Here is a 12,800-nt window from a genome sequence, read left to right on the forward strand (position 1 = left end):
CTTCAGGTTAAACAGATAACCCTTCTGTCTCTTCATGTGGACATTAAAGATCCAATGACACTATTAAAAAAAGAAAAGTTTCTCTGTACTCTCCAGATAACAATTCTTCAGAAAAATTGGCCATTCACTTCATGGCTGTTTGTGGAACAATGATATAATAATATTTGATATAGCACCTTATGTTGTCGAGGTGTCACAAAGTGTTTTACAGGAAATACTGTAAAGTGGATTGACTGGATATTTTATGCAATTTGGCTGCCTACAAACAGTCGCTACACTTTATCAGAATTACCCCTAAAGTACTTGCGGATGTTTGAATGTTATAGGGAATACACAAATGGAAGGATCGTTTGTGTATATTTAATTTTAAACTGGTAATCCCCAAGCCTTTTCAGATCATTGATATCATAACATTGTCAGCATCAACTTAAGAATATTTTACCAACTTCATGAAATGGATATTTCATATGGAAAAGATGAGTCGAGTGCAAAACGGGTTTGTAAGATTGTACACTGTACGGTTGAGAACATGCGTAATGCCGCACTACTCTCAGGATTTGAAGAACATTCATGTCTTTTCTCTTGTGGTTTGGACTGTTCAGATTCAAAGCCATTGCTGATTTTGTAATAAGCTTTCAGAAATGCCAGCTCCTACAACGTGAACACCACAGTATTGTGAACATCTCAACATGGAATTCAGCATTGATGCAGATACAAACACGATGGCAAATTCCTAAATTTATTGTTCTTATGGAGTCCTGGTAACTTAATTCTGGTTTCGGATTGACTCTCCAAGGTTATTTGATGTCATACAAACATTGGAAAGATATTTTTCGAAACCTGTGATGCAAAATAGGGCCAATATTTGACATATCTCTATGAACACACATTGTAATATTAGAGGTTTAAATTTACCTTCTCTCAAGCCTGTGAGAGGAATTATCTTGGTGCCATAAACACTTCGATTCATGTGCCTGAAAGATTAACAATAAACAGTGAGTAAAAACTTGGTTGAACTGCATGCACTCACACACCCATATTGCATTGATATCCTGTCTAATCTTTTATACCAATCTGCCTTCCAATGGATGTTTTATCCAAATGGTTCCCAGTCTAGGTGGTTAGATACATTGAATCGGTTCATGAAACCATGAATGGAAATCAGCAGATTTTAAAAACACACCAGCATATAAATGCAGATAAAAAAAATTAAGCTGACTGGATGGAAAGAGTGTTAAAAACTTTAGCTGGAGTTCCAAATCATGGAATGCTTCACCGCAGAAACAGGCTATTTGGCCTATCAGATAGCCTGGTGATTTTTACCATATAAGTCAGTCTAATAACGCTCTGATGTTCACTTCCATACTCATAACATTTCTCCTTTATATGAAATTATCCAATTCCTTTTAAAATAATCTACAGACTCGGCTTCAACTACAGTTTGTCCCAAATAACTTCACATTCTTAATGCCCTCGGCGCTGTATAAAGAAGGCGACAATATGTACCAATAATACTTACTCTTGTCTCATGCTATATCCAGTGGCACCTGTAGGTGTTTGTTCAGGTAGAGTTTCTACTGTTATGCTTGTGCTACTGAAGCTATGCTGTGGTTGATCATGCCATGTTGATGTTGCTGTATACTGAGATTGTTGCAGGGGATCGCGTATCAAACTTGTGGTTAGGATTGGTGCAGCACAAGCTCCCAAACTGGAAACCTCTGCATTTCCAGTCCAGTCAGATTCAGCAGGTGGTAAAGGAACCCCATTAGTCATCATGGATGGTGGTGATGCAGATATCTCCTGTGTGGCATTTCGAGACACCTGGGATGCTCTCTACCAAAAAAAAGCAAAATTATAAATCATATGAAATATGTATGAAATGTAGTCACATTTGATTTCAATGCTGTGGCATTTCTAAAGCATCTGTGCAACTAGTGGGTGTAAAATTGGGATACTTAGTTATCTGTAAGATATATTGACCATAGTAGATGAGTGTGTCTTGTTCTCCACTGACAGATAACATGTATTGTCTTTAGTGATGTCAGCTTCTAATGGAATTTTCCACAATAAACTCATAAAGTCAATGCTGGTAAGTTTACTGCCAATCAATCGGAGAATTGGCCTGGATTTGTACGCTCAATTTCTATAGTGGTTTACATCAGAATTAATATTGCGCACCACGTTGTGGGGAACAAACAAACGAACGGCAGCTGCTAGTTTTGTTTCCAACCATTAAGGAAACATTCAGAACAGTCAATTACACACAATTAGATTACTTTCTCTATTCCCAACATAACAAGATGAACTCATTACTCAGTATAGTTGCTGCAGTTTATTGTAGCAGTTAAATAAATCCAAATCAATCAATAAACACAGAGGAGCCTACTGGCTTATTGGCAACAATAAAACAGATACATGAGGATGTGTTTAATGTTTGAAAGAATTTGAACTGGATTGTGTTCCAACCAGTGCACCATAATTGCAATGATAAAAATTATGCACTTGAGTGTTGCTCACAAGTAAATTAATCATTTGAACCATTGATGTGCTTCTGGATAAAATCATCCAGAATTGTGAACTACATTTGCTATTTCAAAGTTATTCTGCCTATATTCCCAAAATTTCGAACCAAATTTAAATTAATTGTCTACCCATCTCGTTCTTATTTATGAGGTGTCGATGCTGTGTTTGCCTATGTAACTATCATTTAATTTCTATTCAATTATATGTTGTAAAGACCTTAGAGACATGTATTTCTATGTGCAAGCTGGAAAATAAATCAAGACGCATACAGAAAGCTGGCTTGACTCACCTGAAAGCTTTCTTCACAGTGGAGCTGCTCCATTTCTTGAATTAACTGGAGCTGCATCTTTTGTTCCTTGAGTCTTTCCTCTAGGGTTCGGACCTCTCTAGTCTTGGCACCAACAAATAACTCTTCTTTAATATAAAAACAAAAGTTACCAATCTGAATGTTACAATAGGCCCCTGATACGACAAAAAATAGATTTGTTGTTCTAGGATGAAAAAAGTACAATGCTAGAATTTGGGCAAATTTACTCAACGACAGGACTAGGGACACTCCTTGGCAATTTAGGATGAGAAGAAAGTGTTAGTTGAGGACTCAAATAATCCATTGAGATCCTTGTTTGAGTGAAGAGGTATGAAACAAGATACACATTAGTGCTTATGCAATAATAATAATTATTACAAGCCTTTCATTTGGTTTAGTGCCTTAACACCTCATTGAGATGTCTCAAAGCGCTTCACAGGATTTACTGTGAAATGGAGTGACTGTGCACAATTGCAGGTAGCAGTGTCCCACAAACAGCCATGAAACGAGTGAACAACTTTATTATTTGGGAGATTATTGGCAAGGACATCAGGAGAAACTCTCTTTTCGAATAGTGCTATGGAAACAAGCAAATGGGACCTCATTTAACATTTCATCCCAAGGACAGCACCTTTGATAATGCAACACAAAGTGCTACATTGAAGTGGGATTTGAATCCACAACCTTCTGACTCAGAGCGAGAGTGCTACCACTGAGCCAAGCTGTCACATACATTAGGGAGAGGCACTTCTCCATATTGGAGGCACTCAGGCAGCACTTGAGCACCTTGCATTGAAGGCTTCAAGGTGATATTTAGCAAACAACATGGATCATAGTTGGAAAAGAAGCAAACAATCTCATACTCCATTCTTGCTTCTTTTTCTGGCCTTGATTTTGCTGGTGCCGTGCAATGTGCGCCTTAGCTCGATTTTCTTCAAAACAAAGTTCTTTTTCTCCAGAAAAGAGAAAGTTTTTTTGGTACATAATTGCTTGCTGCAGATCAGTGGGGGCTGCTGGCGTTTTACTGTGATCATCAACTTGGTGTGGAAGATGGGATGAATTTGAAATCCTAATAGACATTTAAAAATATTACAAAAAGTAAATTGTCTGGACATCAAAGCACATGCAGAAAGATAACTGTAACCACACAATGATGTAGAAAATTAACAATGTCCCGCTAGATAAATATTTAGGTCAGATAACAGCTGCTCTGTGGAACAATTTTACCTGAGTGAGCATGAAGTGCCAATTGATCTACTCAGTTCATTTTCATGAAAAGCTACTTTCTTTGGGAATGTACTACGTCCACTACACAAGTCAGTAGCTCTGCACATAAATACATAATCCATGCTAACTGACCTATTAAAGCAATAGAATGAAAACCCACAAAATGTAGAAGTAAAGATCAAATGTCCCACCAAGAAAAAAAAAAAATTGAGTTTGTGAAATAAACTTCCCTGTGGTTATTGCCACAGACAGGGACTAAAGAAATATTAGGAGTCAAGGCTCTCTCTGCACATAATGAATAATTGTTTAGCACAATAAATTACCCCCTCACCAATTCAAGAATGAACAGACCAGCAACATCACTAAGATGCCTTTGTACAAATCTGTCACCCAACAGAATTTATTGACTGTAAAGTACATTTTTACTTACGTACTGCTAGCAGCATTTGGTACAAGTGTGAACGATTTGCTAGTGAAGCCATTTGGTACATTGTCCTGTACAAGCTGTGGATTTGAAAGAAAATAATTTAAGAGAAAAAATTAATGTTTGTGAGTATGGACATATAAATCAATCTGGTATTTAAGAGTGATGTACTCTCCATAAATCAAGCTTTTGATTTGAAATTGAGTGGGAATTAACAATAAGCATGAGTACAGAAACCAAGGATAGAAAGATAGTCTACGAATATTGCTTTTCATAAGGTTACATCTAGTGTTCAGACCTCCATTGCACAAACGAGTCCTTCTTTTGTATAGCAGTTGGAAATACACTTCAGACATGGAACAAGGATTTTCAATACTTACAATATTGGAGAACAAATCAGTTCCATAATATACTGACACATCCAAAGCTGCAAAATCGTTCCCTATTAATTTCATATCTCACACAAAAAAAGGTAGGCAACATTGAAAGATTTTCAAGGGAAAATCTAATGAGCGGATAATTCACAAGTTATAGAAGGCTTCTCAACAGCAAGATAATGAGGCCATAAATAATTTATAATTAAATGGAATAAATAATCCTTGCATTTGAAATAGCACCTACAACTTTGAAACATCTCGAAACACTTCATAGGGAATTGCTGTAAAGTATAGTGACTGAGTTTGTAGGCAAACATGGCAGCTAATTTGCACACATTGATATCCACAAACAACCATGAAATGAATGACCAATTTATCTGGAGGATTAGGCCAGAATACGAGAAAATAGAGTTGTTGAATTTTGACAGTCTACCTGAAAAAGCACATGGACCTGTTTATTGAATATCTCACCTGAAGAAGTGCTCCTACATTGCAGCCGTCCCCCAGTACTGCACTGGAATGTCAGCCAAGACTATGAGTTTGAAGTCCCAATGTGGGAGCCCACAAACATCATACACAGAGGCAAGAGTGCTACCAGTTCAGCCATGGTGATACAATTTACACAAGTCAAACTGCATTCAGTAGCTTAAGTAGCAAGCGTTTGTTTACAGACACAGGTGCTCACTTTTACTCTTAAACAAAAACAGATTCAATAATAACAATGTAAACCAACCTTCACCTCTCAAAATAAGCTCTCCACCAACTTGGAAGTTAATTTACTGTATGGAAGTTAGTAATTTGGTCAATCGATTTATACTACTCCCTGGTTGAGCCTGGCTAAGCACTCTGAGACGCTCACATGCATGAGGGGTGCTTCAGAAATGCAAATTGTTGCTGTTGGCTTAACCTTACACTGTGGAACCACATGAACTGAAAACACAGTACATCCAGCTTCCAATGCTGACCGACCGGCTGCTTTCTAAAATGATCATCGTTGAAGTCACTTCCTGCACTTTGCGCACGACGTATACACAGTCCACAAAAAACTGTCACAACACTTTACATTAAATCCAGTGAAGCGCTTTTGAGACTTCGACATCGCGATAAGGCGCTATAACAAATACAAGTATTATAAAAATGTGCAGGAGCATTGTTGACATTACTTGCTGCATGCTGCACATATGTGCCATGCACCAGAAGCACTGCTGACATCACTTCTTGTGCAGGAAGCAATGTCAGCAGCAATCTGACAACCCAGAAGTTGATTACAACAGATATCAGACCAGCTAATTCTGATAGAATAAAGTATACAGTTAGCAAGCTTCCTCTCCAAGAGCAAATGTGCCTCATTTTCTCCTCACTTTATAGAATTGCAACAGGATATCAAGTCTGGTGTTTTTCTCCACATGAGCCATTTACTCTAATCCCACACTCCTGCTCACTCCCATCGTTTTTAATATTCCTCTTTTTCAAGCAAATTATATATATTTCTATTTAGAAGTATGTATAGACTGCCTCAACAATAGATTGATGGTTTGGTTCTATAGATACCCATCATCATTGCTAGGATAAATAACAGTTCAGGGAATAGCAAACAATTTTACATCCTAGCACACGTTTAGGAAATTAACGCACCTGGTGTTTTTATGGCACTCAGCCAAAGAGCTAGTTTAACATTTTTAGCCTTAACTTTAGACACTGTAAACACGAGAAGAATTTTAACATCCATTTGGGATGTGTTAACTGAAGCAGCCCTACACGCTGAATATCAAATGAATGTGCTTCCCTCCTAAACCTGCACTTTGCCCAGTTACATAATACAACATTAAACCGCCAATGGCACTCAACACATTCCAAAGTTCATTTAAGCCTGGCAGCAATGCTCTTAAAGCCCCAGGAAACAGCAAACCCCCAAGTTGTCGACACCCCAAACTGAATTACAGGCAGGGGAATAAGAAAAAGAAGATATGACATCTAGTGCATCTTCACATAATAATAAATATTGTAAAGCAAGAGGGCCTGCTGAATGCAGTGGAATGATTAACTTTGGTTTGCTTATATGACAGGGTTATACTTTCAGAAGTGACTGCACAGTAATTTGGAGCAGGAATCCCAATTTATATACCCCACTCCCGAGGAGGGAGCTAAGGGGAGCCTGAGCAAATGTAACAAGGTGTACACACAAAACTGATTGAATCTGTGCCATCTTTTAATATTTAGAGGTAGTTGTTTACTTAGCTCTGTAACAACATTACAAACAGTTCTGTTAAAGTTTATTATGGTCCACTGGTCTGTCCAAAATGTCTACTTGACCATTTATAATCAGAAAATGGATTTATTCTCAGCCCCCACATTTATACTGCAGCAGTAAGAATTAATATATTTGGGAAATTACCTCCCTATAGTGAGCTCTAGCACAAATCTATTCCCAAGTGGTCTAGAACCAAGAGGCAGCACATAGCAAAGATGACAAGGATATTGAGAAGTACATTGATCAAGCTACATCTGCAAACAGTTCAACTAAAATGTCAATAATACATATCTAAAGTTATAAAGAAAACAAAAAAAAACTACCTGAGGTTTGGAACCCACATGGCCTCCACTCAAATCAGACGGAATGAAAGTGGATCTGCCTTGATTGACAAACTGAGAATTTGCCAAAGGTTCATGTTGAAAACCTAAAATATACAAAACTGCCATTAATAGTGCAACTATATATAATCAGTACTCATTTCTCACACCTACTCCTAAGATACAACAACAACAAGATTCCATTTATTGAGCGCCTTTCACGTCGGGAGGACGTCCCAAGGCGCTGTACAGTTGGGTCAGGACCCGAGCAGGGGGGAAATGGTCAGGGTGAGGGGAGGGAAGGGAGGGAGCGAGGAGGAGGTAGAGAGTCGAGAGGGGAGCTGAAGGCACGGTCAAAGAGAAAGGTCTTGAGACCGGCCTTGAAGGAGGAAAGGGAGGAGGCGGCGAAGGCACTGGGAGATAGAGTTCCAGAGCCTGGGGGCTGAGAGGCTGAAGGCCCGGCCACCGATGGTAGGGAGGTTGGGGCAGGGGATGTGGAGCAGACTGGAGCCGGAGGAACGGAGGGTACGGGCAGGTAGGTAGGGGGATAGTAGGTCGGAGAGGTAGGAGGGAGCAAGGCCGTGAATGGCCTTGTAGGTGAGGGTGAGGATCTTGAATTCGATCCTCTGGGGGATGGGGAGCCAGTGGAGGCGAGCGAGGGTGGGAGTGATGTGTAAGATACAATAGACAAGTTGGAATAAGCAGACCAAGTATTCCAAATTAAACTGCACTCATAGTATTTCTAGCATGCTACAGTACTTCCTTGCTAGAACTATGTCACTCAGACAGAACAGCAGTAACTATTAACACTCAGTCCAATAAAGAAACTTGAATTCAAACCCATGCAGATACCAGCATCTTCACACATGTACACAATCCCAGAATTCTGGGTGGACCAAAGTAAAATCGCAGAATCTCGTGAACCTTTGCTTCAGGAAAGCTACAAGTCATGAAGGTTAATGACAGTGGAAGCATGTTTACAGAATACAAAGTTGCTAGAACAAGAGGTCTACACAATGAACTTTAAATCTGTGGTACTCAGATTTGTTTAAAACAAAGTGCTGGCTGCCCTCATTCACAATTTCATAACATCCAGGCTTGACTATGCAAACTCCCTGCTCGTCGGCCTCCCCAAATCCTCCCTCCATAGGTTGCAGACCATCCAGAACTCTGCAGGTCATGTCCTCTTCTGCACCAGGCTCCGTGACCCTATCACTGTCACCCTCGTCAGACTCCACTGGCTTCCCATCACACGGAGGATAGTTCAAAATCCTGGTCCTCACCTTCAAAGCCCTCCATGGCCTTGCTCCCCCCTACTTCTGCGACCTCCTAAGCCCCTACCAACCCACCGCCTCCCTCCGCTCAGCATGCTCTGGCCTGCTTCATATCCCCCGCCTCGCCTGCCACACCATTGGCGAGGAGGCCTTCTGCCACTCTGCCCCCATTGTCTGTAACTCCATCCCTCTGTAACTCCATCCCGCAGTCCCTCCACCTCGCCCCCTTGCCTCCTTCAAGACCTGTCTCAAGAACCTCCTCTTCGATCACCCTCCTTCCCCCCCACCCTCCCCGATCCCGATCTCCAGCTCGGGTATGAAACAGATTGTCCAGTGCCTTGGGACATCCTCCCGACATGAAAGGCGCTTATACAAATGTAAGATTTTATTGTTTATACATACATTAGATTAGTAACAAAGGGATAAATGTTATGTAATACAGAAAAATACTTATTTTGTACAATTAAAATATATCCCGCACCATTCTGGATGTTCTCGGCCATTCTAGATTGATTCACAGAAGAGGAATGAGGAGATTTCATAGGATCGTCAGCTTGTGCTGATAACAGGTTCTGAGATGCTCGAACACAGAAGTTCCTGCAAAACAAAGAACATCTTCAAGCATTGGCCCACCCTTGTTCCACCCAAATAAATTTTTCATTATTAGTTTTTTTATTAATGTTTTTGGAAGAAAATTACCAGTAAAGGGTGAAGAAAATACACTGGTATGTAAAAGAAAACTGTTGCTTTCTTTTATATACATTGTCAGTAATAAGAACTCAGATTACAGCACCGAATAGAGAAATAGTGAAGTTCCTGTCTGCAGTTAGCCACACATTCCATGCGACTATCATTTGAGCAATAAACAATATTAATGAAATAAAGAATCGTGCTTCACAAGAAATTTAAGTGAAGTGTAATGACTATTTGGGTAGGCATAAAGGGTGTTAAAATGCATTTCATCTCATTTTATAAACTCAAAGAAAGAACTTGCATGCATATTTCTTGATTTGCATCACAAATGATCACGAGATCACAAATGTCATCTAAATCTAGTCAAGGTCAGTGACCCAACCAAAAGCAAAATGTTACCTTTTCTCCACTTTAAACCACAATTCTGAATTACCTATAGTGATGCAGAAACATGTCCACTGGCTTAGCAGAGTTCTCAATGCCTTTTCGAAAGATGCCATCCGCTGCCTGAAAACTGCCCTGCGTCTCAAACCCATGTGCCCATGCCAGATAGAATGCGGCTGACTGGGTGCCAATTCCTCGGGTATACATATAGTTGTAAAAATCAAATGAATCTGTGCTGTGATTTACCTGAAAAAAAACCACAAATCATAAGTTAATATACTACAAAGAATTTCATGGAAACCGTTCACCAAGTTCTCTCCCACTATTGGCTTCTTCTTGCCAGGACATTAGGAAGAGACAAATTCCCTTCTCTTTGAGTTGTGCCGTGGGATCTTTAGCGTCCAGAAATGATCTAGGTTTAAAGTCTCACCCGAAGGATAGCACGACACAACACCAGTTTAAAGTGTTAGTTTAGACTTTGCAAGTTCAGGTCCCAACGTAGGTCTTGAACCCACAACCGTCTGACTCAGAGGCAAGAGTGCTTACCAACGAAGCCAGGCTGACACATAACTACAACTTGCATTTACATAGTGCCCTCCACCCCGGGCCACATCTCAGAGAGCTTAACAATGGTGGAGCCCGATGCTGAGCCAGGTGGAGGGGGAAGGTGACCATAGGCACGGTCAAAGGCGAAGGTCTTCAGGGGCGACCTGAAAATGGGAAAAGAAGGGGCAAGGCGAAGGGATAGAGGGAGAGAGTTCCATAGCACACATATATATATATATATATGAATACAGACATAAATAAATCAGTATCAAAACTGTGGTTAGTTATTTCAGTGAGGAAAATACATTTAACACTGATTGTTAGATTACTGCACAATTTATAGACTATAACATTTCTATACTGAGTTTAATTCAAGACCTTTTTTGCTATCTTAAGAAAATATACTTGATATTTAGCAAAATTGATTCACATTAGAACAGTTTAGCACCTAAAGGGAAACATATGAAAAACAGGTGCAGCCTAAAAGATTATGAGGCAGTTAGTCAGTGTTCTTTCTAAACTGAGACTGAGGAGTCCTGTAGTTTAGTGGTTAGAGCGCTCACCTCACAAGCAAGAGGACCTGGGCTTGATCCCCAGCAGGGCGAAACATTAGGCAAGTTTTCTTACTCTACACGCCTCTTTTACCTAGCAGTAAGTAGGAACCTGTTTGTTTGTCAATTGGCAGATTACTTTTCCAGGGATAATAATCCCTCAAAAAAAATCCACGACTGTTTGTGGGACACTGTTGTGTGCAATTGGCTGCCATATTTCGCCCACAAATATACATTCAATTCAGTTTACAGTATATTCTGTGAAGCGCTTAGACGTCTAGAAGATGAGATAAGGTGCTATATCAAATGCAAAGATTATTATTATAACTGCTGTGGGAGTTAAACCTATTGTTCTCAGAGGAAAACACAACAGCAACAACAAATTACATTTGTATAGTATATTTCAGGAAGGGATGATGCCCAAGGCACTGGAGAGTCAGGATTTAGACCCGAGCTGGGGTTTGCAATCAGGAGGGTTGGAGGGCAGTGAGAGTAGGGATAGGAGGGTAACCTAAGTTGTGGTCGAAGACGAGGATCTTTGAGCCTGGATATGATGAATGCATGGGTGAGGGTTTCAGAAGCCTGAGGGGAGAGGCAGTGGTAGTGCAGGTCAATGTTGCAGAGGTGAGTAAGGCAGATGTTATCAGCACCCGAGGTGTGGAGGTGTTAACGGGAGCCAAGCAGGAGGGCCTCGTCTTATTGACATTCAACAGATTGCCTTGGAACCATTTTGTACTCGTTACCCACTCTTTGATTAAATGTATCGGAGTCTAAATTGTGGTGTCTATAACAGGAGTTATTGATATATCAATGAACTCCTCTCTGGAAGTACTCACACAGGAGTGGAGCTCATATCAGCAGAACATACTTCTAGTTACCATTAAGAGTCATTGTTAAGGACTCCTGTTAAGGATTGCCACATTTAGACAACAACCACATACAGTTGTATTGCGCCATTCACGCAGGGTAGTGCTTACCAGTGACGGATATTGAAGCTGCCCCAATTAATAGGATAGAAAGTTCAAAAAGCAAAACAACACCAGGTAGAGTATTTCAAACTGAATACTTACAAGCTTCAGCCAATAGCTGATGTATCTTGGATCATTGAAATACTTCTCGGTATTCATAAAATTCTTCACCAGTCTCTCAGACATTGAAACCAAAACATCTTTCTCTGCAGGCGGAATAACCTGTTCTGCCCATTGCAAAAACCTGCAGGATATAATAATAATAATTCTTGCATTTGATATAGCGCTTTTCACATCTTCTAGACTCTCAAAGCGCTTCACAGAAGAGACTGTAAGGTGAATTGACTGTATATTTGTGGGCGAAATGCGGCAGCCATTTACGCACAGCAGTGTCCCGCTAACTGTCATGGATTGAAATGACCAGTTTATTACTGTTTTTTTTTCTTGAGAGATTATTATCAGGCGTGTGGAGAAAGGAAGCTTGCCCAAGGTTTCACCCTGCCGGGAATCGAACCAAGGTCACTCACTTGCAAAGCGAGTGCTCTAACCACTGAGCTACAGGACTCCACGGAAAATATAAGATTGCATGTGAGCAACTTTTCACTAAATATTAATTAATTCTTAAACTGTATTCAATAATTACTATTTTTACCTGTCCCACATATCCAGTGGATCATCTCCGGTATAATTTTGGATTTCTGCTTCAAAGGATCTGTACAAACATGAAAAACATATGCTTAATAAAGATGATTAGTCATTTGTTGTTCAGCAGTGTTCACAACAAAATTTAAATACAGAAACATTTTCTGGCAACAGCTATAGAGGGACCAATAGATGAATAATATCTGTATTCAACTAACATGAAATGTTACAATTTCCTACATTTTACTGAAGTACTTTGGGTGAGGATAATCTGCTCCCAGCAGGCAGATATACCACTTCTCACCTGTGACCG

The 12,800-nt window shown here is 40.0% G+C and overlaps 1 protein-coding gene across 3 annotated transcripts in view; it reads right to left on the reverse strand.

Annotated features, from left to right (window-relative positions):
- The window catches only part of bub1 (BUB1 mitotic checkpoint serine/threonine kinase), a 29,442-nt gene that overhangs the window by 12,410 nt on the left and 4,232 nt on the right, over positions 1-12,800 (reverse strand). The window contains exons 2-11 of one of the 3 annotated variants that reach the window (XM_042333614.1): positions 12,498-12,557; positions 11,948-12,089; positions 9,830-10,026; positions 9,185-9,300; positions 7,433-7,536; positions 4,488-4,561; positions 3,694-3,899; positions 2,813-2,934; positions 1,520-1,833; positions 916-974 (exon numbers count right to left, since the gene is read on the reverse strand). In XM_042333614.1, the coding sequence (XP_042189548.1) occupies positions 916-974; positions 1,520-1,833; positions 2,813-2,934; positions 3,694-3,899; positions 4,488-4,561; positions 7,433-7,536; positions 9,185-9,300; positions 9,830-10,026; positions 11,948-12,089; positions 12,498-12,557 (1,394 nt within the window). Of the gene's footprint in view, positions 1-915; positions 975-1,519; positions 1,834-2,812; positions 2,938-3,693; positions 3,900-4,487; positions 4,562-7,432; positions 7,537-9,184; positions 9,301-9,829; positions 10,027-11,947; positions 12,090-12,497; positions 12,558-12,800 lie in introns of those variants that run through there. The other 2 variants (XM_042333613.1, XM_042333615.1) reach the window with 2 other exon arrangements.

Source organism: Callorhinchus milii, unplaced genomic scaffold (assembly GCF_018977255.1).
Source record: "Callorhinchus milii isolate IMCB2004 unplaced genomic scaffold, IMCB_Cmil_1.0 Scaffold3, whole genome shotgun sequence".
Lineage (NCBI taxonomy): Eukaryota > Metazoa > Chordata > Chondrichthyes > Chimaeriformes > Callorhinchidae > Callorhinchus > Callorhinchus milii.